The sequence below is a fragment of the Botrytis sinoallii genome (genome assembly GCF_014898435.1).
Source record: "Botrytis sinoallii strain Bc 23 chromosome Unknown BSIN_020, whole genome shotgun sequence".
Lineage (NCBI taxonomy): Eukaryota > Fungi > Ascomycota > Leotiomycetes > Helotiales > Sclerotiniaceae > Botrytis > Botrytis sinoallii.
In genome coordinates this window covers 448,440-471,526 of record NW_024066047.1, presented here as the reverse complement: position 1 = coordinate 471,526, position 23,087 = coordinate 448,440, and the positions used below count along the sequence as shown (strand labels likewise).

The window sequence follows — 23,087 nt, the reverse complement described above, 5'->3', positions numbered from 1 at the left end:
GTAAACAATCACTCTTGTCGGTCGCGAATCCCCTCGATTCTTCCCCTCCCCTCTTCATTCTCATTTTCCCCTCCTCTTTGACCACATCTGCATCCGCATCTGCATCCGCATCCGCGTCAGATTCACATCCTCACATCATCACATCATCGTCTTCATAACTTGGAGTGATCTTCATTCAACCTTGCGACCAGCAACGACCTTCCTTACTCGAGTTACCGTGTTAATCCATTCTTCCGATATTCCACAAAAAAACCTTCGTCGAGAGGGAAATTGTTACCTAGAATTGACTCCCAAATTCCACTTTTGATCAACTTTCATCCAATCCAACATCTTTGAAAAATTCTAAAAATCTCAAAAATCTACGACTGGATAAAAGAGATTCATAAAATCATTGCTATCCATCCGTGGCGCCAACACCCCAGAGATTCAAAACGCCCTGGCCAGTTGGCCACATCTGAACCACCACTACCACCACTTTTGAAGACGTGCAGGAGAGAGAGAGAGAGACCACTTCTCATCCAATCGATAATTGATCCCAGATCAAACCTATTACGGTCACACCTCGCAGTACCACTCAGAAGCCAGAGATCAATCCTCACACCTTTTCGCTCCCGTACAATCACTTCGATATCATTCGGTATACTGTACCATCCTCATCATATCATCGGGAGAACGTACAACAACCAAACATTATCTCTCGCGCACCTTCGCCACAGTGTTACATCCAATGCATCCAGAAAGAGAAAGCTTGTTGTTCTGTGAATATCATCGCTAGCTAGCCACATCCATCTTGATCTTTCTTTTACTTTGCATACTGTACCACGATTGGAGTAAATCTTATTACCCCTACCTACCCTCCTTCCATACATGTTGTCCCTACGGCCCCTCCTCGAGTAACTCTATCAGTTATTTACTTTTGTAGGTGAAATTATCAGCCAGATCCTCAGCCAGATCCTCAGCCAGATTCAATTTCTCCAGACTTTTGATTCATCGCAAAAGAAATCAAAAAAGGGCTTTCAACAAACGAGTCTCAACCTTATCTAGCTACCCAGGTCCTATCTACTATCTCCTATCTAGCTCGACCTTTCCTCTTTGGCTTCTATCAACTTATCAAGCACTTCTGCTACCGATAGAAAGAAGGATCACACGGTCGTACCACACAGACCTTTGCAGGTCAAACTACCCAGGTACCCATACCATCGAAGCATAGCTCAAGCCGGTCTTTCTTAACAAGGGCATAGCATACTTTCGGGCCACTTCCTTGCTTCCACATCATAACCTTCTTTTTCTCGTGCTCGGCATATCGCCGTCTTACAAGTTGCAATTCCCATTCTTTTTTACTCTCCCCACTCAGCCCTTCGTACATCTCAACTCATTTCTTTTATCACCTTACTTTTTCTTCCCGCAACTTTGTGCTTGACTCCGTTCTCTTCCTTCTATTCGTTGTTGTTCCACAATCTATCCCCACACAGAGCAACGACCTCGTCTCATCGTCAACCCCAATTCAACTTACCCACACCATCTTTCAATATTATCAAAAGCTTCAGTCGCATTTTGCGATTCTACCCCTTCACCCGCCGCACACGGGACTTTTTCGCAATCAATTTGATTTTACTGGTAGCGATCCAGACCACCTTCCCTTGCGTCCTCGCTTTTCCAAACTTGGAATCCACCGTAATCTCGCTCCACAATCCGATCCGTCGTCGATCCTGGACAGCACACACTGAGCACCCACTCCCGGTATGCATGCCTTTAGATAGTCCTCGTTATCCCATGGTGCCTTTTTTTTCCCTCCTAGAATGACATATTTTTCATAGGGCTAACTCACATCAAATGCTCCAGCTTTTAACACATATCGATACCTATTCAGGAAAACCACATCATCATCAGATCACGCGTTGATTGAAAGAGATCATATCGACTTATCAGCGCGTCGTCGACTACTCACAATGTCTTCGTCGCGTTACACGCAGCAGCCGCTGCAAATATATCAAGATCCCGTCACATCCTATGACAGCGCGCCCATGCCGTCGACGAAAAATTCTTCAAATCAAAAAAAGTCGTCGCCCTTGAGAACGATCAAGAACGGCTCGAAGCGGAACGTCATCTTCAACCCACCTCAGAATGGACCTAGCAAACACTCACCGCTCAAATCGCATAGCCAAATGTCGAGTTCGCCCTCGAGAGCGCCATTCGGCAATAAATTAAACATGGTCCCGATGCCACCACCTGCGGGATCACGACACAACACCGACTCGATTGCGAAAAAACAACCTTTTCAAACCAAGTACAAAGGCGCCCCGCAAAAAGCACTATTTACCACATTCATGAATACTCAACCTCAAGGAAAAGAAAATTATCCACATCCTATGTATACCGCAAAGTCACAATCTCATTTTCGCGACGATTTCTCGAGTAGCAACTTCTCCTTGGAAGGACTGTATGGTCAAAAACCATCACTAAAGCGTTCGTTGATGGAAGCTGCACCCATTCAGGAAGCCAAGGTTCAGGGCAAATCGAAAGCAGAGGAAGGAAATGACGCATCAGGACCTCGAGAACTTCCGGAACCAGATTCATTTCCAGCTATTCACGATGACGGCTTCAAACCTTCGCATAGTTATGCTCAGTTGATTGGCATGTCGATTTTGCGAGCCCCGAAGCGACGCCTGACTCTAGCGCAAATTTATAAGTGGATATCCGATAACTACACCTTCTATAATGCAGCAGACGCTGGTTGGCAAAATAGCATTCGTCACAATCTTAGTCTCAACAAGGCTTTCGTAAAACAGGAGCGGCCAAAGGATGATCCAGGAAAGGGCAATTATTGGGCAATTCAATCAGGAATGGAATATCAGTTTATCAAGGAGAAGACTACACGAAAACCTGCAGGTCCAAACGAGAATCTTCCGGTATTAAATACAGCACTCACGCCTGTCGATCCACCAGAGCTTACGCCCCCCACGCCAATGTTTAAGGATTTACCGTCTAGTCAAGATGTATCATTGCCAAAGTCAACGTATAAACTACCAGAAAAAGAACTTCCTTCTATCCCCGAGTTATCTTCAGACGCTACCATTCCTGCATCGGAATTTAATCAAGATGCGGAAGAGGAGGATGACGATGACGACGATGCTCCTCCATCCTCTCCACACATTCAATCATCTCCACCAACACGAATGATGCATTCTTCCCCTCCTGTAGCTCGCCATGCACCTAGACGAAATCACACGCCACCTCCTGTTCCACGTTTTCCATCTTCATCACAGACTAGATCACACAAACGAAAGTTTGCGTCCATGGATGATAGTGGGTACTTTTCATCACTTGAATCTTCAGCGATGAGACCAAATGGCGTCAGTCGATTGCTAACATCTGAAGCTGATCGGCCGAGGATTAAGCGCGGCCGAGCTGAGGAGGAAATCGCTCGTCTTCGTGGTTCTTCGTACGATAGCCCTAGCAAAGGCAGGTCATTAAGTGGATTCGTTCCACCATCCTCCTCTCCATTGCGTCGAGCTCACCCACATGACAACTATCAAATGTTGCCTCCTCTGACTCCTGCTGTCAAGTTGAAGGCTCCTATGAAACCACCGCCATCGATATCTCCAAACACAAACCTCCGTATGCATCGTGACAAAGTTAGGGAACTCGTTGGCTCTCCAATCCGTGGTCTAACTGTCCTCGAGGATAGTGCATGGAGTCCGGCTTTCAATCTTGACCATAACTCCTACATGTTTGCCGATTACGTTCCGGACTTTGATATCTTTCAAGATTCCACCGCATCCTTCGCTGGATCAAGTAATGGATCACCAGGAAAGCGTTCAGTTAGGAGACCTCGCATGGATCGATCGAGATCTGCAAACATTTTGTCCGATGTGACCAATTCTAACTTGAACAAGAGTGTCACCTCCACACCGGTGCTCAAACTTACACCTGCGTTGGGTGGACCTTCAACGTTTCTTTCCCCAACCAAGGGAGGTTTAAACTTTATGGACTCTCCATGCAAGCCAAATAATAATTCGCCTCTAAAATTCGATTCACCAACCTTGAATCTCTGTAATTTTGATCTTCCTCATGAAGATTTCTTCAACTCTGAGTTTCTTACTGAAGATCTATCGGATTATGCTGGATTCGATATTACACAACGCTTTCCAAAGATTGGTTCAGGAACTCAACAGCAACAATCTAGGACTACATCCAAGAACCAACCACCCCGACCATCGATGGGTCGAAGTTCTACCACACGCTTTTAGGTCGGATACGTAAAGAATAGTGTATTGGATACACACATAATGACTTAATGAACTTTACGACATTATGAAATTTGGGCTGTCAACTTCTGTTCTTCTTTGTTGAAGGGGGTGGAAGAGGTTGATATTTTGCTCAGGGGGTTCAATAGGATATTGATAGAGTCTGGAAAAGCCTCGCGACCTCTTGTTGATGATAATGATGTTTGGGTACATATTTATTTTGATTAAGGGTCTCTATTTCACATTTTCTTGTTTTTGTTTTACTTTGCGTTTGTCTGCGTTTTTGCGTTGCTATTTAAGGAATCGGGAATTAAGTGTGGTTGGACTCTTTCTGCGCCTGCGTTTGGAGTAGCTACTTGGCAATCAAGGGTGGGCGGTATTTTCCGGTCTTGATTTGTTTTATCTGTCATTTCATCTGGACTTATACCTGGATCTGGATTTCTCATCTTGCATGGCGCTGTAGGGAGGGTATTTCACTCTGATTTCTACGATAGGGTTTGCATATGGATATGGATATGGATGGACGGATATTTGGGAAGGCGGGCAGGGCAAACGGATGGATGGATGAATAGGAATGAAGCTATAGATAGAGGAGTTACGTGAATTCTTGAGGTGGCGAGAGATCAGTGATGATTAGGTCTAGTCGTTATTAGACGAGAATCATTCATTACAGTGAGTGATCTGAAGGATTCGTGGAAACCGCAATTCTTAGTACATATGAATATGTTTAAGTCCATTATGAATTTCTCTATTTGCGTCTGTGATTACTTCTGGTGAATGAGTAAATGAGTCGATAAGTAAAGGGTGTAATCCAGTCGTTTGAATATCAGTCATTCGAGGAATGAAGTCCCAGAACCCCTCTTTCCCTTTTTGTTTCCATTATAAGACCTCGAAAAGCTTCAGCTGTAGACCTATTCACCACGCAGTTTTGTATGGGAAAGAGATGGAAATCTTGACTCTTGATATCTGTCTCAATACTACCTAAGTAATAGTCTGAAGACTACATTTATACGCACATGGCCTGATGAGCATAGGGCCAGCTGTCTCCTACGGTGTCGGCTCAGATGGGAATTAGTCCGGGCTTGTAATCTTATAATAACTCAGGCTGTGTGAGTCGGGACGTGCCGGGGGTTAGCGGATATGTATGGATGGATAGGTATGGCTGGAGTGGCTGGAGTGGTATTGAAGTAGGAAAGGAAAGGAAAGGAAAGGAAAGTAGCAGGGTGGGTATGGATGTAGGTAGTAGGTATTTTTGACCTGGTGAAGTCTACTGTAGCCGGCTGAGGACTTGATTTGTATCGTAGGTCATGAGCTAGTATATGAGTATATAGTATATAAGAGGGAATAGACTAATATTAGTCTATTATGGGAAGCTGGCTCGTATTAACAACTAAATAGCTAGGAAACACGTGATTTTCATGAAACAGTATATAATATTCTTATTTTCTTTTTCTATATTCGAGGGGAAAGGCCTTATTTTATGCTTTTTCCTACTAATCTAGCTTTCCACTTTCGTTTATTTCTCGTAGATCTCTTCCTAATCCGGCCATTCCATCAAATAAAGCTTTTCTTTCTTATTCCTTATTCGATTTCGCTAGTACTATGTCGATCTTACTACGAATGGATTGAAAGAACTAATAAAGAGCTAATAAAGAATTGATTTCAGGCCGTTCTAGGCTAAGAGCTCTCTTAAGCGACGATCATGTGATCTGATCATGTGATATTGTGATTTGCTCTTAGTATACTATATGAATATAGAACTATATATATATATAAAAAGATATATTATTATATTATTTTTTTATATAAAAACAATAATTTGATTTAATTTGTGTTGATTTGATTTGAGTTGAGTTGAGTTGATTTGATTCGAGTTGAGTTGATTTGATTTGATTCGAGTTGAATTGAGTTGAGTTGTGTTGTGTTTGGGATATATATAAGGAGTTAGTTGATGGGGTGGTTGATGGGATAAGTAGTGGAATGATTAATGGGATAGTTAATGGGATGTATATAAGGAGTTGGTTGATGGAATAGTTGATAGGATATTGATGGGATAGTTGATGGGATAGTTGATGGGATAGTTGATGGGATAGTGATGGGATAGTTGATGGGATAGTTGATGGGATGGTTGGAAAGATAATTCTGCAAATTCGAGATTGAAGATTGTGTATCTCTGGATCAGTTAGTTGTTAGTTGTGTTTGTGAGAGATAGAAGTACTGTATAAAATGGGATGCTGTGTATGTGTGTGGAGGATTGGGAATGTGATGTGATGTGATGTAATGTGATATGATATGATATAATTAGAGAATATCTGGGTAGACTCTCTTTATATCGGTACTTTTATTTGTAGAAGTAGAAGAAGAAGAAGAAGAAGAAAGAAGAAGAAGAAGATAAGTTTGTATTGTATGTATTAGTTGCTATAACTCCCGTTCCGATAGTATAGTATAGGTAGTATAGTATAGTATATACTAAAAGGAAGGAAGCAAGACGATCTAATTTCAACATATTTAGCGTTTATTATCGCAATTATTGTAAGGGTTTTTAGAGAAATGAAATGTAATGTAATGGAAATGCTTCTTGTTTGATTATAGAATGATTTAATGTAATGTAAGATGGATTCTGAATCTTTGTTAATGGGAAAAGTTGTTGTATTTGAAGGTTGGGAAAATGGGAGATGGGAGATGGGAAATGGGAAATATGATATTGAATGAATGTTAAGTTCGATAAGTAGGTATTTTATTTCTTTCTTTTAAAAATCGCTATTGAATATATTTGTACGGGTTTATATAGTACAGGTAGGGATACTGAATAATTCAAGAATAGAGAGTCTAGATCAATTATCAGATCAACTTTTAAGAAATGTATAGGAAAGAGATAAGATATAGAAGAAAGTGTAAGTTATATATATAATATACGCTAAGATATCTATTGAGACCATCGATATCTCGCTATCGAATATGGAATACTAGAAGATGTTACGCGAGATAGTTAAAGTTGTTATTTAGATTTTAATTTTTATTATATATACTCGGAGATCTAGCATAGCTATATAGACCGAATCGATTATGAATTTACTACTACTACTACTATACTCGGAGATCTAGATGCGTACATCTCTCGATTAGATCAGATCAGATTAGATTAGAATATCGATATAGGGAATACTCTCATGTAGGATAGATATTGTATTGTATTGTGTTATGCGAAAAGTATTAAGCGAAAAGTATTAAGGATTGTGGTGTGCAATCGAGAAGAAGTTGGAATGACGCTTTGAGCTTTAGGTGATAGTTATAAAGAAATGAGTCCTGTAGATGTAGATGTAAATGAGGTTGCTTCGAAACCTTGAGAAGATGAGATGAGGCAGGCGGATACGAGAGTGTTATGAAAAGTGGGATTGCGCTTCCTTGTCTGAGAAAAAAAGAATATATATGTAATTAGAGTATAAATACGTACATCCCTGTGAATCTCAGTAAACCAAGAAGAAAAACTATTTTCAGTCAGTCGATTGTGAGACTTTCAGGGGATTGAAAATTCAATGATTCTAATGATCTGTTGAGTTGTTAGTTAAGGTTTTCATTAAGCAAGGTGTTCTTTATTAGTACTCTAGGAATAAAATGTTATATGAATGAGTTAGTATATGAATACTTATATAAGTAGCTGTATGAGCATTAATCTATATATATAAACGTATCTTAGCATGGTTGCTAGCAGTGTATATGCTCGGTTAGCTCACCTTCGAACTCCGCCGAGCTGGCTAGGTCAGTATCTAGCAGCTCTTGATTTAGCTCAACATCCCATCTGGCGCCCATCTGCTCATTAGTCAGGCCATCGCATTCTCCCACCCTACCATTATAGAAAATTACTTTCGTCAATTTACTTATAAGTTTACTAGGTCAATCGTCCTTTATTGAGAAAAAATGCCGAGAGTCGGGTAGACAGTTCATCAGCGAGACCGTCTTCCTGCATTAGTAGCCACGACTTTCCTGGGTTTCTGTCCTTTTTGTCCTTATAAATTTGAAGCTTAGTTTCAGTAAGTTCAGAGAATTCTACAGCCTCTTTGTCCTTCGAAAAGAAACTAAAATGTTTAATAAGTATTGACGTTGAATGTGATTTGACAACGAGATACTCACTACCATAGTTCTAGACCGACGGATGAATGCGTTTGACCATCGGCATGAAAACTTCCAAGCTTGAGGCCTTCTCTCAGAGCTTGAAATAACCCCTGAAACGAACCTCGAATTAGATAAATATGACACAATGTTAGATGTCGCAGAGAAGAGGCGTGCCTGAGGAGAAAAGCGGTCAAATCTTTCTCGCATAAGGTCATGTTATCGAGTCGTAAGCGAGTCAACGAAGGCCAGGTAAAGTTCCTCAAGACCTTTCTGAGAGGCACATACGTAAGCCTCGAAATCGCAATACCCGACGGTAAGCAATCCTAGATGTAAAGTCTCTAAATTTGGCGCTAATTGCGCTGCCTTCCACAGTCCAATCCAAAATCTCTTACTCATTTCAAATCCTCGAACTGGTCGTTTCATTCCGTCAAATAACAGCTCTAGACTCTCAAGATCATGGAAAAGCTTCAGAGTACTTTCAAGCTGATTTATATCTTGTGTGAAAAAAGGCGGTAGGGGCTGAATCGTGGACAAAATGGCGGACTCATTATAGTCGATTGACTAACGAGGCTCACCTCGAGCCGGACAATCCTTGTAATCCTGTATCCAGTACACAACCTACAAGTATCCTTCATCAGGATCTGATAAAGTAAGATCAATTAAGCAAAATTGTTTCATAGTTTGAGTTCACAATTAAGGTTATTGGTCTATAGAAACTCAAGCGCCGGACCCGTATCCTCCGATTTATCTCACGAGTTCTCATCACTGGCTTCACCATAGTAATAGCCGTAGAAAAAAGAAAAACACTTCTGAACTTCCTCGAGACTCATAATGATATTGGAAGCCCACCTGGTTCACCGACACCCCGCGGGGCTTGGGCTCTCCAGAACCAACTTTGGTCAGCAGTCCCTCTTTTCATCACTTGCATGGTTACAGCGATTCTCGGCTGGTTTCGGTTATTTCCTATTTGATTTTCTTCAAAGCCGCGAATTCTATCACCAGTTTGAATACTAAGTTTGGTATCGCAATCGAACGCATTCATATTGCTACTTAGATTGCAGTGGCAACAGCCTATCGAGTAGCGAAGACTGGAAAAGATATTTGGGAGTGGGTGTGTAGTCCACTGGCTGAGAAGATCCAGCCAACATTTCAGGATGTCGTCAATTTTAAGAATATTTGTGACAGAAGCGTAAGTTTAAGATCTAGTTCGTATATCCACAAACAGATGCTAATGATTCCAATGAGTAGGGCGTCAATTTCAAACTCTCTATAGCAAACTCGGGTTTGCAAGTTGCAAGTCTTAGTATATAGATTCTGGTATACAAGAGGATGAGGACTCTTCAATGGTTGAAACGAGCAGAATCTGAGCCCAAGTTTTAGAAATAGGGAGGCTTGGTAGTGTACGGGTTAAGATTGGATATTGTCTCCTTATCATGTGAAAAGATAGGAATATTTGTACAACAAGACCACAGGCTGAAAATCTCTCAATCCCCAGGAACATTCACCAAGATTCCTCTTCTATATTGTAGTAATCGATAGCCTGTAGGTCCAGACTCCAGAAAAGGCAAGATTCCATGAATATCATATATTTTTAAATTCCCATCAACCTTCAAATGTAACAAAACCAATCCTTTCAACTACGAGCACAACTATTCACTAACAAGGAAGCAAAGCCCATCAAACTGCAAGCTCCAAACTGCAAGCCCCAAACTCCAAGTCGTCGAAACAAAAAAATCCAGCAAAGTCATGCGGAACATCTCTTCCGATCCCACTACCCCAAAAGGAAAGAAAAAAAAAGGTTAATCACACATATCAAATCTCTACTCACCACAGAAACCACAAACCCACGCGCAACCCTCCTCTCCTTCAAACAACCAGCCCATACACTCTCCAATCTCTAAACCCACCCACACCTAATCTTCCTTTCTCATCCCATCCCATCCCATCCCCTAATCCCCAACCCGAACCCCGCACTCGGTTCTCCCCTTTCCCCACACCACACCACATTACCCCAAATTACCCCAAACCTAACCAATCCAACCTAGCGCACTAACCACCCTCTACCGAGCAAATACCGAGGATAGCGTTGCCGGGACCGAGTACGTGCCGTACCGTCCAATAAGCACATATATTTTTAGCACAGATGCCTACCCGAGGGTAAGGCGTGCGTAGGTATATCTCTATAGGTGAATATACTATCCAACTTCCCCCTCTCCCATTTCTCAAAATCCCATGTCATTATCGTCTCACAGCGTTGAAAAGAGACAATTCATCATAATGATATCAGGCAAATAATACAATACTGGTATCCAATCAATTCATTCATTCTATTATAGGGCCTGCTAACTGAGCAACTTTGTAATGCAAAATACAACGCCTCAAACCCATTCATAATGTGGTTTAGCTGTCTATCTTCATTTCCTCTTCATTATAATCCATCCCATATCCTCAGTCGCCGCCCGAGCGCAAACCATACACCACAGACCTATCATTCTCATTCAATATTTAAATCAAAAAATAGAATGCAGATATTAAATCATTTATTGAGCACCAACGCAGCCCAGCCCAACCCAACCCAACCATATATAAGAAGCGACGCCATTTTTTGATGCCAAGACATAATTTCCAGGAATTGGGTCTATCATCATGATTCAAGTCTCGTCCATGTTTAACATCAAATTTTGGATAACGAGACGAGTGTCAATCGATAGTCACTCGAAATCTCAGACCCGAACGCCAATTATTTCCCCATCCCATGCGTATTGGCGCCAAAGTTGCCCACTAAGGGCTTTATCGAAAGCTATCCGACCGACCCGTTTCCCAGTACACCATATATCAAGTCTTACTCAGGACTGCCAGCTTCCACCGACCAAATTTGAGAATGATGGAATGAAGAAAACTTGACACCTCAAGCCATTAAACATGCTTAAATGCCCAGAACATCCATGTAAGGTTGATCGAACAGCGTAAGATTATCCCCAGGTTGAGGACTAGGCATTCTGCTACCGAATCCCGGAATCTCTCTGCTGAATAGATCCATATCATAAAATCCTCCCGATTCACCACCATCATTGTAGTTGATGTCCAAGAATTCAAACATATCATTTGGATCATGGGAGACTTTCGAGCTTGTTCCACCAAGAACAGCGTCACTGTCTGGAGGCGAATGAGCAAAGTGGCCATTGTATATCGCAGTTGAGCTATCAACGAGAGTGCCCAAAGACTCGAAACCATTTAATTGAGTGTCAACTGGCGGTGTGATTCTTTCGTCCATAGACCGCTGTGCACGTTCCAGCTGTGCTCGCTTTCTCTCATATGCCAAAGCCGCTTTGCGCTTAGCATCTTCACGTCTTGCCGTCTCTCTAGCACGGCCTATGATCTCCTCCATACCTGCTTTTCGGACAGCTGCCTCTAAGAACTGAGTTGCGTAATCTGCTGAAGAGTAGTTATCGCGCAAACTCTCGAGAACAGTCATACATAGACAAAAGCCTTCCAGAGCAGGCTGTCTCTCATTCTCTTGTGGAGACCTGACCAACAGTAAATGAATAATGATAGCTGGAAGTAGAGCTGTCACGCCTGTGGTAGGAAGGTATTTCTCCAGATCATAATTATGCATATCATGAACAATGTTCGTAGTCCCAATAGCAGCGTTGGTCACCACTTCACGTGAAAGCGCGAAAAGCGTTTGTGGTTCCGGTTGATTTGGCCCTGCAGGTAAAACTCGTGGTCTGTGCAAGGCAGAAGTCGCCGTGAAATAAATCATATGTAACAATGAACATGCCACAAATAATGGCTGCCCACTGTTTCCTTTTCTCAACTGATTCGAGTAGACACATGCTTGGGGAAGATTTTTCTTCCACAAATCGAGTGCCAAATCGCATTGCTCGACCTCTTCTGACGATGCCGACTTCTTGGGAAACAGCATAATCTGTGACGTAGTATTTTCAGATTGACTGGAAGCACTTTGATGTCTTGCGAGGACCGAGTATTGCGCCACCAAGATTTGGCTGATACATAAACACAATTCAGCTTTCGAAATACACATGAGAGCCAACTCTCGTTGAGCCTCAACATCTCTTATCAAAGAACATTTCGAAGAGATTATTGAAATCCGTGGATCGAGTGCCTTGATCTCGAAATCACCTTCAACCAGCATTGGTACGTCACAATCTTCATCCTTAACCCTAGTCGGACGTCTCATTCCCAACGCGATGAGTCGGTCTCTCATAAAACATGACCACCATACTCGTTTTCTTAGTTTATGATCAGCATCCATTCCTTTCGGGTCCCGATGCAACGCAAGCGTGTATGCATGATCAATCGCTCTGCCCATCCAATGCCAAGTGTCTTTGTGATCTTCGGGCGTTTCATACCAGTATGTCATGAGAAGAAGAGATTGCACTACAGTTAGCATGTCATTTTCGTAGTCTAGATCATACAGAACCTAAATATAGTCAGTACTGCTCGAAGTGCGCCCATGCTAGCTTGTTACATACTCTGGCCCTCTGGAAAAATGCTTTCCTCGCTGCTTTCCTTGTACGATGCCCAGCGCGCTTCAAGCTTTCCATATCCACAAAGGCTGTCCCAGAGAACATTATTGATTGGAAAAGCAAGAGACTCATTGCGCCAGACCTCCCTTCATCATTGATTATCTGTAAAACTTTGTGTAATTCTAAAAGTGGCATATATGGATAAATGTATTCGATGAAAGCTTGAAGCAAAGCGTTTCGTAACGGAGGTTCGGGAATAAGTAATGCGCTTTTCGCCCACAGGTAGTCTATATCGACAGAGGTCATTTTCGAAGGAAGGGGGTTGATATATGCCGGAAGTGAATGTTTCAATGAAGGAGGTGGGGAGGATGCCAGACGGGTGCGAACTAGATCGCCAGTCATAGAAGCTCGATGCGCAAGCTGTGCGAGCCTTTGCTCATCAATATCATCGCTTTCTTTTGAATGAAGGGCTGACTGGTCTGAAATTGTCAGTATATTAACCAGCACAAATCGTGTTCTGAACGAGCCCCTGCTTACAGATTGAATGAGGCACATGCTCATGTAAATGCTGGGATTGGGATGTAACGCTGGGCCCAGATGCCCGTCTTATCTCATTATTTGAAGCTTGTTGGGGATATACCATATTGTCCGTGTAGGCTTGGAGAGGAACTGCTTCGGCGGCGGTATCGCTACTGCCTCGTTTGGTTCTGCTCATTGCATATGTTAATAAAATATACAATTTTAAAATTATGGCTTTTAGCCGTCTGTGTAACTAACCTTCTCCTTTTACTTCCAGGGACTAAGCATTGTATTCCATCAATTGCACAGTTGTTACATACTCTTTCTCCAGCGTCGTTGACGCGCTCACTACGCTCCACATCACACCGTACTTTTCGACTTCTACAATTTGTACATGCGATTGAAGAACGTTTTTTCTTTTCGGGAACTGCGGTTTCTCCTCCATCTAATGACTTCCGCTTTTTCGACTTAGCACCGGGAGATCGTGGTTGCGATAATTGGGCTCCGGAAAGTTCTCCCATTGCCAAATCTCGTTGCTCCTCGTCGTGCACAGCGGATTGCAACAAGCTCAAAGATGCGGGATCCATTGTGTTACTGCTAGAATTGTGTGAGACAAGAAATTGTTATGGACTAAGTACTTTTGGGGAGTACAGGAAGCATGTGAATATCGACCAGGTGTAGAAAAACCAATAATTTTGTAGACGAGAATGAAGGGGTCGGTTTGGCATATGATCTGAAGATAATAATACTGAGACTGTATATTTAAATTTTTCCTTCTGATTTCACACTAGTAATATCCCAAACTAGAATCAATGATAATGATATGACCGAAGAGAAGATTAAAAACGATCGGAAGGTGTGGAAGGGAGCTCCCAACTATATAAGGTTGTAGAAATTGTAGAGGACACTAAAGAAATAATATACCTAGCACCTGGTATTTATATTTATTGGAGAACTCTTTTTTGTGGAGGACAGAGCAAGGATAAAAAGCTTCTATCATGAGGGAATTGGGAGATCGCAGGCATATGAGACTAAGTAGAAACAGAAATTTGAATCGCGTGGATCAAAATCTTGTTAATATCTAATAAATATTTCTGATAAGTTTAAACATGATGGTACTTTGCACTCAAACGTTAGTTTTGACTTATAATGCAGGGTATTCCTTAATACACCTGCACCTACCGGTACATACCAAAGGCAGATAGATGGTAGGTAGCATGAGGGAATCAGCACTGCTCCGAGTTCATCTGTATAATGCCTGCTGTACTTCGTGTGGAGAGCATAGAAATAATCATGAATCACACAATGTGGTCTTCCTCGTCTGAAACTCATCTAAAAAGTTAGACGATCTGAAAAGAATCTGATAGCATTTTCGTACTTCCTTCGTTTGTTGTATCAATAACTTCTCCCCCACCAAAGCTAAAATCACCTCGATCCCCTCCTACTCCGCACAGTTCTTCTTGAGAGCTAAGGAACTTCATAGTATCCAATTAGATCTAGGGCATTGTTATTCTGGCCTAGATTTGAAGCTCATATCAAACATAATCATGGACGGTAGCGCATCTAGTAGCGATTCCTGGAATCCCCCGCTCCCCCTTGAAAAAAAACGGCACAAGAGTCAAGGATTCATTTACTGGGCATCCACCTCCCAATCTCCGCAAAAAGACGATAAATATGGAGATTGAGGTTGCGAGTTAATGTAAGAAAAGAAAAGGTACCTAAACGCCTTTTTCGCACAGCAACGGCTTATGTCGATCAACGGCAATGTAGGATGCAACGGATACGTGACCATGTGGCATTCAAAATGTTAATCGGTATTAGAAGTTGGTGGACAGTGTTTGCGATTGAGGTACCAGCAGGTAGTAGTTACCTGTGTCTCAAGACAAAATGTTTGCTAGGTATCCTTATCGGTATTAGTTTCCTGACCCCAAGTAAGGATTTGCCCCACCGTTGATGCTTTGAGCGGCTTTTAGCGGAAGTGGAACACTTACCTAAGTAATCACTTCATTACTCAATCAGAACAATTGGAGGAAAACAAGAGGAAACTCAAACTAACAAGGGAAGATTTCCGATGATTTTGTCATGGCTTTCGTGTTCCTTCCGTTTCAATCTCGATACCTACCTAGAACCTTCACTTTCACATCTTCAACATCTTTAACCATCAGCGAATGTAATAAGTTTTAATAAATCTCCGGCGGCCAGCTTCTCCGTGAAGGAACTTCAAACAATATAATCGATCTAGCTGCACCTGTCGGAAACAAAAGTTTGACACATCCCCAGATGTATATTCTCAATTATGAATTCGGAAAAAATGCCGTTCTCAATTATGAATTCGGAAAAAATGCCGTTCTCAATTTCAATTCTATTTTTTTGGCATAAAGCCATCGAAAAATCGCTCACCACGACTCGTTTCGGTGCAGCGGAGATTTCCATTTGATAATACTCGGTCTTGGCTCCTAAGTAGGCAATGAATTTGTGCTTGGTGATTACCGAGCTTAACCGGACGAAAGGGGCGTGCACTAGCACTGGGCACGTGTGCTTTCGTAATCTTGAGACAATTAATTTGTGATGAACAAAAAGATGTGCATGTGATGGACGGATAGATGGACGGACGTTTGATGAAGAAGAGTTGACGTCCGTAGGATTTGATAGATTTTCCTCAGGAGTCAGGGGCTTATAATAGGAGTATGAATACGGTGTATCCGGGTATCGTCCTTGGGATTCCCGTGATGTGGATGAACATGGTGTCTGTAGGCTTTTCTTGCCAATACTGTGAAAGTGCTCGATCTTCAATGGTAATGGTTCTGCACAGAGCCGTCCTCGCCATGTAAGAGCCGTCTTTAGAAAAGGGATGATGAATCTGGTTGACGAGTCACGCTAGTACTAACCATCCGAACCTTGATAGATTAATGATGGACGTCAAGGTTCTTTATGAAAATTATATAAGAACTTACATATGTACTGAGTATGCGGACGGAGTACATATGGCTGGATTATTCTAAAGGTTTCACTTCTCTGATGAGTCTCCATGCGACATGTACTACATAGGAGTTACAGGACACAACTGTTAAACACTATCGAACTCTCTTTACAAAAGATCATCGGTAGAAATAGACACATCCAGCATTGTAGTCTCTATCTACAGAAGAAGTGTGAGCCTCATTCCGTTGGGGATCGAGCCGAATTATCTACTCCATATTGTAATTCCTTCCTAGAGGCATTATTCACGCTCACTCGATCGAACAATACTGTATGTACGAGTAGTACACATTGAGTCCTATTTGAGTTTATAGCAATCTTGGGATTTTTGTTTGTCGTTTGGGTTGGTAGAAAGACTACTGAACGTTCGGACCCTGTGGACGTGCTTCTCACAAAAATATGAATCAAGAAGCACAACATATACCAAACACATACCTACCCGTCTACACATGTGAAATCCAAATTTCACATCTCAGAGTTGAGAAAACCGTCTTCTCTTATCTTTCTCTTTCCGGAACTTTTGCTCCCCTCTCCATCCACCATTTCATGCAAAGAGTTCTCAATCAGGTCAAAGAGATGGTGTGGTTGCCGTATTACCCTTTCACTCACGTCACCATTTTTAACCACCATCCACTTTTTATCATGACGTCGATTATCGATTTCAACAGATATTCGGAGATAGTACTCTCAACCGTCACCCATCAACTCTATCTGCGATAACTCGATGATATCGATGACATTCGATGATTTCGGCCAATTGGTTTATGTCTAAATGCCATGATATTTTCTTGGCACAGACTACTTGTCGTTCTAGAATTCCATTCTCTAATACATGGCAATTCATTCTTTCCCTTCCCAATTGGCTCTTTCCCCATCGTAGGAATTCTAGACACGAAAAGAATGACCTCATTCATTGATTTGCGGCTCATTGCTCCTGCAGCTTTGAATTAGTAGCCCATGAGGACTAGGTAGGATTTATCTTGTTTGTTGACGTGAAATCGATATTACAAATCCCAAACTCGAACGATTATAATAGCTTGATTCCCATCTGAATGTTATCTGAACAACAGCAAGAATTTCAAAATTACCATCGAACACTCTATCAAAACACTCTCACCCAATTAGACCAATTAACTCGTTTCATCCAAAGCAGACAATCCTCCAACATGTCTTCAAGCGTTCCAGAACAGATCGAGGGATTTACTATCTCTTCCACCGAGAACTGGAGTGATTTAAGAAAGCCAAGGTATGTTCCCCTCGACCATCCAATTGCTCTAAAGAAAAACAACTTTCCTAGAGGCTTCAATCCGGGCTCATCAAGACACTCCACACCATACTCTTTACTAACAACTCTTTTAGTTCCCGCCAAGAAGTTCGAAGCACATGATGTTGACATTGTCAATGAGGTTCGTAATCCTTTACATACTCTGCTTTCTCAGTTCATTTCTTAGTGCATTCTAATGATGGTTTGCTGACTTACCATCTGGATATAGTGCTGCGGAGTCTGCGGTTCTGACGTTCACACCATCACCGGTGGTTGGGGCGATCTAGCCACCACCCCTCTCTGTGTCGGCCACGAGATCATCGGAAAAGTCCTCCGAGTCGGCGAGAAAGTAACACTCGTCAAGCCCGGTGACCGTGTTGGAGTTGGTGCTCAAGTCCAATCCTGCATGCAATGTCCACAATGCAAGAGCGATAACGAAAACTACTGTCCCAAGATGGTTGATACATATATGGCACCATATAATGAGGATGAAGGTCACAGTGATAAACCCATGAAGGATAGCAACGGAAACCAAATCTTCTCACAAGGAGGTTATTCCAGTCATTCGAGAGTTCACGAACAGTTCGTTTTCAAGGTTCCAGACGGACTTGAATCGACTGATGCAGCACCAATGATGTGTGCTGGTCTCACCACATATTCGCCTCTTGTCCGTGCTGGCACTGGACCTGGCAAGAAAATTGCAATTCTTGGTATTGGTGGACTTGGGCATTTTGGTATTCTCTGGGCCAAAGCCTTGGGAGCCGAAGTCTGGGCTCTATCTCATTCCCCAAACAAGAAGGAACAAGCTTTGAAATTGGGAGCTGATCATTTCGTTTCCACCCAAGACAAAGACTGGCAAAAGCCTCTTGCTTTCACTTTCAACTTCATCCTCAACTGCGCAGATATGACCAATGAGTTTGATCTCACTGCTTACATGTCTACTCTTGCCGTTAATGGAGAATTCCACAATGTCGGTCTCCCAGACAAGCCACTTCCTGAATTGATGGCACAAGATTTTGTTAGCAATGGTTGCAAGATCGCTGCATCACATATTGGTTCGCGCAAGGAAGCTCAAGCTATGTTGCAATTGGCGGCTGATAAGAAGATCAAGCCTATGATTGAGACGATTGACATCAGTGAGGAGGGTTGCAAGAAGGCGGTTGAGAAGGTCAAGGTCAATGATGTTAGATATCGCATTACTTTGACTGGTTTTGAGAAGGCCTTTGGTACTAAGGTCGATTACAACAATTAAAAAATGGTAATAATGGAATGGGGTTATGAGATGTTAAGAGAGGGATGAATGGGTTTATGACAATAATGGTTACACTGTACATTAGTTACGAAACGATAAAAGCAATGACGATATTAATAAAGCAACATTTGGTTTTGTAAATGAGTAAAAATTGCCTCAAACTGAATAAATCAAGTGACGGAATTCTTTAGACTGATAGTACTAGAGACTAAAACAACATATAAAGATGTCATGACAAGTACCAGGCGAGCTTGCAATAACATTGCATTCCTCATATCTTCATGGCTAAATACAAAAAGAGGGAAATTGAAAAGCCTTTATTTTTGCGACAGATTAATTGGAAGTGAGATGGATTTGACACTTCACTCATGTCAGGAATGGACAGAGGGTGATATATATATATATAATATATACAAAAGACTATTATTACATACTTCCCCAACGCTGGATATATCATCCACACGATATCCATCTCCTACACCATTTCCAGACAAACATTCAACAACCACCTTTCCTATGTCCTATTTCCTATATTCTATCAGTCGAAACAAATTGTAAGTGGTGAATGCGAGTGAGAGTAAATCGTTGGAGTAGCGAGGTTGATATGCTATGCCATGCTATGCTATGCTATGATTTTGTATTAGAAGTAGATGGGTAAGTGATACGCATATACTATATGTATCTAGGTAGGTATATAGTTCTGTACGGTTTGGGGATATGTAATGAGTTGAGAAGGTCGACTTTTGGGGCGTGGAGATGGATTGGAAGGGAGGGTGATGAGATAGGATGATGAGATGGGATAGAATAAGATACAATACAATAGAACCCCCCCCATCCCATCTAGATACATATCTACATATTTCCATAGAATTGCAATAGATAATACCTACCCAAGTACCTACCTGACTATAGGTATATCCATATAGAATAGTCCAGATAAATAGTCCAAGAATTGCATGCGCGAGGGAGAGGAATATCGGTGGATAGAGAAGGTACCTAGTGACTACATAGGTGAAAGGAGAGAGAGAGATATCTAATGAATAATAGTAACAGTAGTATTGGTTTGATTTCCAGATACAATCAATCTTCTTCCGATTTTCTCAGGGTGATGGATAGATAGATAAACAGTAGGTAGGAATACCTTGTGTTGAGGATCTAGACTTATGAAACTCGCTTCTAATCTGCAGGATTTAGGATGTGTATTCTGAGAGGTAGTTTTTAGTCAAAATGTCTAGGTATTTGTGTTCGACACGATCCAAACATTACATCGTCAAATGAGAAACAAAGCCTAATAATATAAACGTGAACAGCTAGTTCCATTGCATAGAAGACGTTATACAGTACGATTATTGGAATCTCTAGATTCATGCAATTCCTTTCTTCAGCGCTTGTAGAAAATTTTCCTGGCCAAGGTGTTCTTCAACGCCCAATTGAAGATCAATGCCTGGAAGATGTCCAAAAGCAAGATGCCAGGCCTGCGGAGTCCATCAAAAATCCATTTCCCGTCAAGTGACTTCAGGATCCAACCATCCCGAAACACCCATCATCCTGAAACCCATCATATATATAAGTTCCCCCAAATAAAGACCCGATGCTAAAAGACTGGCAAAACTATTTTGAGACAAATTGCGCTATTGAAATAAACATATCTAGTCAGATCCACCCCCAAATTTTGCGCACAAAGAAAAAGATTATGATAATATTCAACACACTCCATATGATCGTTGCATTCATTTTCTCGCTCATGCGCACCAGTCTCAAAGAAATTAGCTTGTATAGCCTTCGAGCCTCCGCCATGCGAGTAAATGCAAATTGTTGTTCGGAGCCTTTCTTCGTGAGTAAAAGTTGTATAGAGGCTTAATATATTTCGTTGCGGAGATACATTTTTGATTCTGTCGAGGGGTCTGAAGTTGCTTTCTTTTGCCGAGGGACCGCTTCTGAGGGACCGCTTCGCCTACAATTTGAATAAATCGAATTCCTCTCTGCCCTTGCTGACCCAATCGTCTTCTAAACTGGCCTGAGAACCCTCGACGGAGGACAAGTTATGTGCAGTGCAGTATCATCTTTGGAATCATCGGTCATCATATCAACTTCAGAGTTTCGATACTCTTTTTCGACCTCAGGACCCGACATTTGTAACCAATGTTTTCTTCTCAAACACCATTCTTGTGCTATGTCCCAAACCATTCCCATTCTAAGACCTTCAGGACATGGCAGAATGACAGTTTGTTGCATAATTCCACTTCGATCATACCTAATTCTCCTCTATCAGCCCAAACTGATAACAAGGAGGTTGGAATACGAGCATATTACGCCAGATCGCATCGGCTCTCTGCTGTAATTGATGTTAGTAAGGAGCTGAAATGGTAGCTTTCCATGGTAAATTAATTGGGATTGAGACAAGAAACCAAGTCATGCCACAGCATCCAAAGCAGAAGTAGAAAATAAAGCAGGACGGAGCAGTCCCATAAATTGCAGACTTACAAAAGCGTCGAGATTTCGCTTCCATGGTAAAGTGTCGAATGCGGTTGAGTCAAGTACATTACGATTCGATATAAGATTAAAATCAAAAAAGATACCGAATTGTTTTTCTAACAGATCTGACCATGTCGACGGTCCGTTATGTATCGCAGGTCGAAACCATTGAGCTCTTTCAAGCGACGGTGAGGTAAGGGCTACCCCCCAACTTCTGCACACAAGTGGAATTGTGGATAAAAGACAAGTCTGGGGAAGATAAGATAAGACTTCATGGAGAAGCTCTGGTATTGCGAATACCCTTGATGCTGCTGAGGTTTCAGTCATGATGAGTGAAATAGATGTGCTTTGATCTGATTTGAAATGTTGATGGATTGAAGTTGAAGTGAAGCTTTTAAAGATATATAGGAAATGAAATCAAGATAGAAAATGCGACAGTGTCAGCATCCCATAGGTGTTGTCTTGCGGTAGATCATCGCATGTATGTACGGGACCAATAATCCCTTGTTCCATTCATGCGGGGGTTGGTGCGGGAAACCTTGATGGGTAGCTGAATGTGATGAATGTGAACAAACGATGCGAGCACACAACACACGTCACTGACTCGATATATTGAGAGGGGAAGGGATCGTTCTTGGCAGTAGATACTCAAGTAATGTCGAATGTGTAAATTTTGATTGTCAACTATACTGCGAGATGATGATATTCGTAACTCCTAACGCCGCCTTCCTGGGTATCTTGGTATCTTATAAAGGTTGGATGGAAAAGGGTGGAACAGCGACTCATCATTTGGTCTTCGTGCGACCTTTTCCCTTTTCATTGGTAGATTTCGCTTTCTCTTGATCGATGAAATCCTTGATGATATCGTGTAAGGCATCATTCCTTCTTGTAACGAGTAACACATCATCCGTCGTTATGGTTGATCGGCCAGCGTGTCGGGAGAAACTTTCGAGATCCATCGTTACATCTCTAAGACGCATCTCCATAAGAAGGGATTGCTTTGACGGATAAGGATGGATATAATATACCTATTTGATGCCATACATCTCAGTCAATGCTCCGATGAATTGATTCGTAGCATTTGAAATTGAGCCGCACGGCTTCTTCCTCCACGATCTTTCCAATTGAAAAACCAAAGAGCTGCTTTAAGAGGTTAAAGCGCTGCGAGTTGTATTGTCAGTAAGTAACATGAGATATGAGTTTTCCCATGTATATAATTACTCACTTCATGGAGCTCATCATCGATCGGAGGCATATTTGAAGAGATAACACGGTATCGTAAGTGGCAGGCAAAGTAAAGCAATAAGGTCAAAATGTCAAAATGCCAATACTTTGAGAATTGCCTTTCTATCTTCTTCTATCCTTCAATTGACATCGAAATTGAAATGGAAAAATCACTGTCGCGTTAAGTCATCTGAGGGAGAACGCGTTTTACCGAAGTCAAGCCGGGACCCTCACTACCTCGACCGCCTCCGAAACTAAAAATTCTAAGAATCCACATTTATATCTCATTTCCCTCAATTTCACTGCGCTGTCAATAATCTCTTCAAAAAGACACATTTTACTTTCTCTTTCCTTCACGTCTAGAGATCTCATAATCTATCTCAAAATCTCGCCGTGTCGCAAGTCTCATGAGACTTATTCTACTGTATGATATAATCCAATTCATCTCAAATTATCTCTCATATACACCCACCGACTTTCCTTGAAAACACTATATATCGACCGCATCATTCATCTTCCAAATT

At 41.8% G+C, this 23,087-nt stretch overlaps 6 protein-coding genes across 6 annotated transcripts; 2 read left to right on the top strand and 4 right to left on the bottom strand.

The window, feature by feature from the left end:
* Nucleotides 1-1,949: 1,949 nt before the first annotated feature.
* EAF02_009553 (uncharacterized protein) lies at nucleotides 1,950-4,250 on the top strand (the record flags this gene model as incomplete). Its single annotated transcript, XM_038905601.1, has 1 exon — nucleotides 1,950-4,250. The coding sequence occupies one exon, from the start codon at nucleotides 1,950-1,952 to the stop codon at nucleotides 4,248-4,250; it is 2,301 nt and encodes a 766-aa protein (XP_038754659.1).
* Nucleotides 4,251-8,136: 3,886 nt separating this feature from the next.
* Nucleotides 8,137-8,783, bottom strand: EAF02_009552 (uncharacterized protein; the record flags this gene model as incomplete). Its single annotated transcript, XM_038905600.1, has 3 exons — nucleotides 8,137-8,323; nucleotides 8,379-8,470; nucleotides 8,646-8,783. 3 exons carry the CDS (start codon nucleotides 8,781-8,783, stop codon nucleotides 8,137-8,139), a joined length of 417 nt encoding a protein of 138 aa, XP_038754658.1.
* A 2,503-nt stretch (nucleotides 8,784-11,286) lies between these two features.
* EAF02_009551 (uncharacterized protein) lies at nucleotides 11,287-13,956 on the bottom strand (the record flags this gene model as incomplete). The annotated part of the gene is made up of 4 exons (XM_038905599.1): nucleotides 11,287-12,804; nucleotides 12,857-13,329; nucleotides 13,388-13,557; nucleotides 13,628-13,956. The coding sequence occupies 4 exons, from the start codon at nucleotides 13,954-13,956 to the stop codon at nucleotides 11,287-11,289; spliced, it is 2,490 nt and encodes an 829-aa protein (XP_038754657.1).
* A 3,558-nt stretch (nucleotides 13,957-17,514) lies between these two features.
* Nucleotides 17,515-18,864, top strand: EAF02_009550 (uncharacterized protein; the record flags this gene model as incomplete). Its single annotated transcript, XM_038905598.1, has 3 exons — nucleotides 17,515-17,594; nucleotides 17,646-17,754; nucleotides 17,842-18,864. 3 exons carry the CDS (start codon nucleotides 17,515-17,517, stop codon nucleotides 18,862-18,864), a joined length of 1,212 nt encoding a protein of 403 aa, XP_038754656.1.
* Nucleotides 18,865-20,871: 2,007 nt separating this feature from the next.
* Nucleotides 20,872-21,808, bottom strand: EAF02_009549 (uncharacterized protein; the record flags this gene model as incomplete). The annotated part of the gene is made up of 3 exons (XM_038905597.1): nucleotides 21,349-21,808; nucleotides 21,144-21,199; nucleotides 20,872-21,118 (listed from the first exon to the last, which is right to left on the bottom strand). Exons 1-3 carry the CDS (start codon nucleotides 21,664-21,666, stop codon nucleotides 20,872-20,874), a joined length of 621 nt encoding a protein of 206 aa, XP_038754655.1. The 5' UTR covers nucleotides 21,667-21,808.
* A 316-nt stretch (nucleotides 21,809-22,124) lies between these two features.
* Nucleotides 22,125-22,594, bottom strand: EAF02_009548 (uncharacterized protein; the record flags this gene model as incomplete). Its single annotated transcript, XM_038905596.1, has 3 exons — nucleotides 22,125-22,367; nucleotides 22,438-22,500; nucleotides 22,565-22,594. The coding sequence occupies 3 exons, from the start codon at nucleotides 22,592-22,594 to the stop codon at nucleotides 22,125-22,127; spliced, it is 336 nt and encodes a 111-aa protein (XP_038754654.1).
* Between the last annotated feature and the right edge of the window lie 493 nt (nucleotides 22,595-23,087).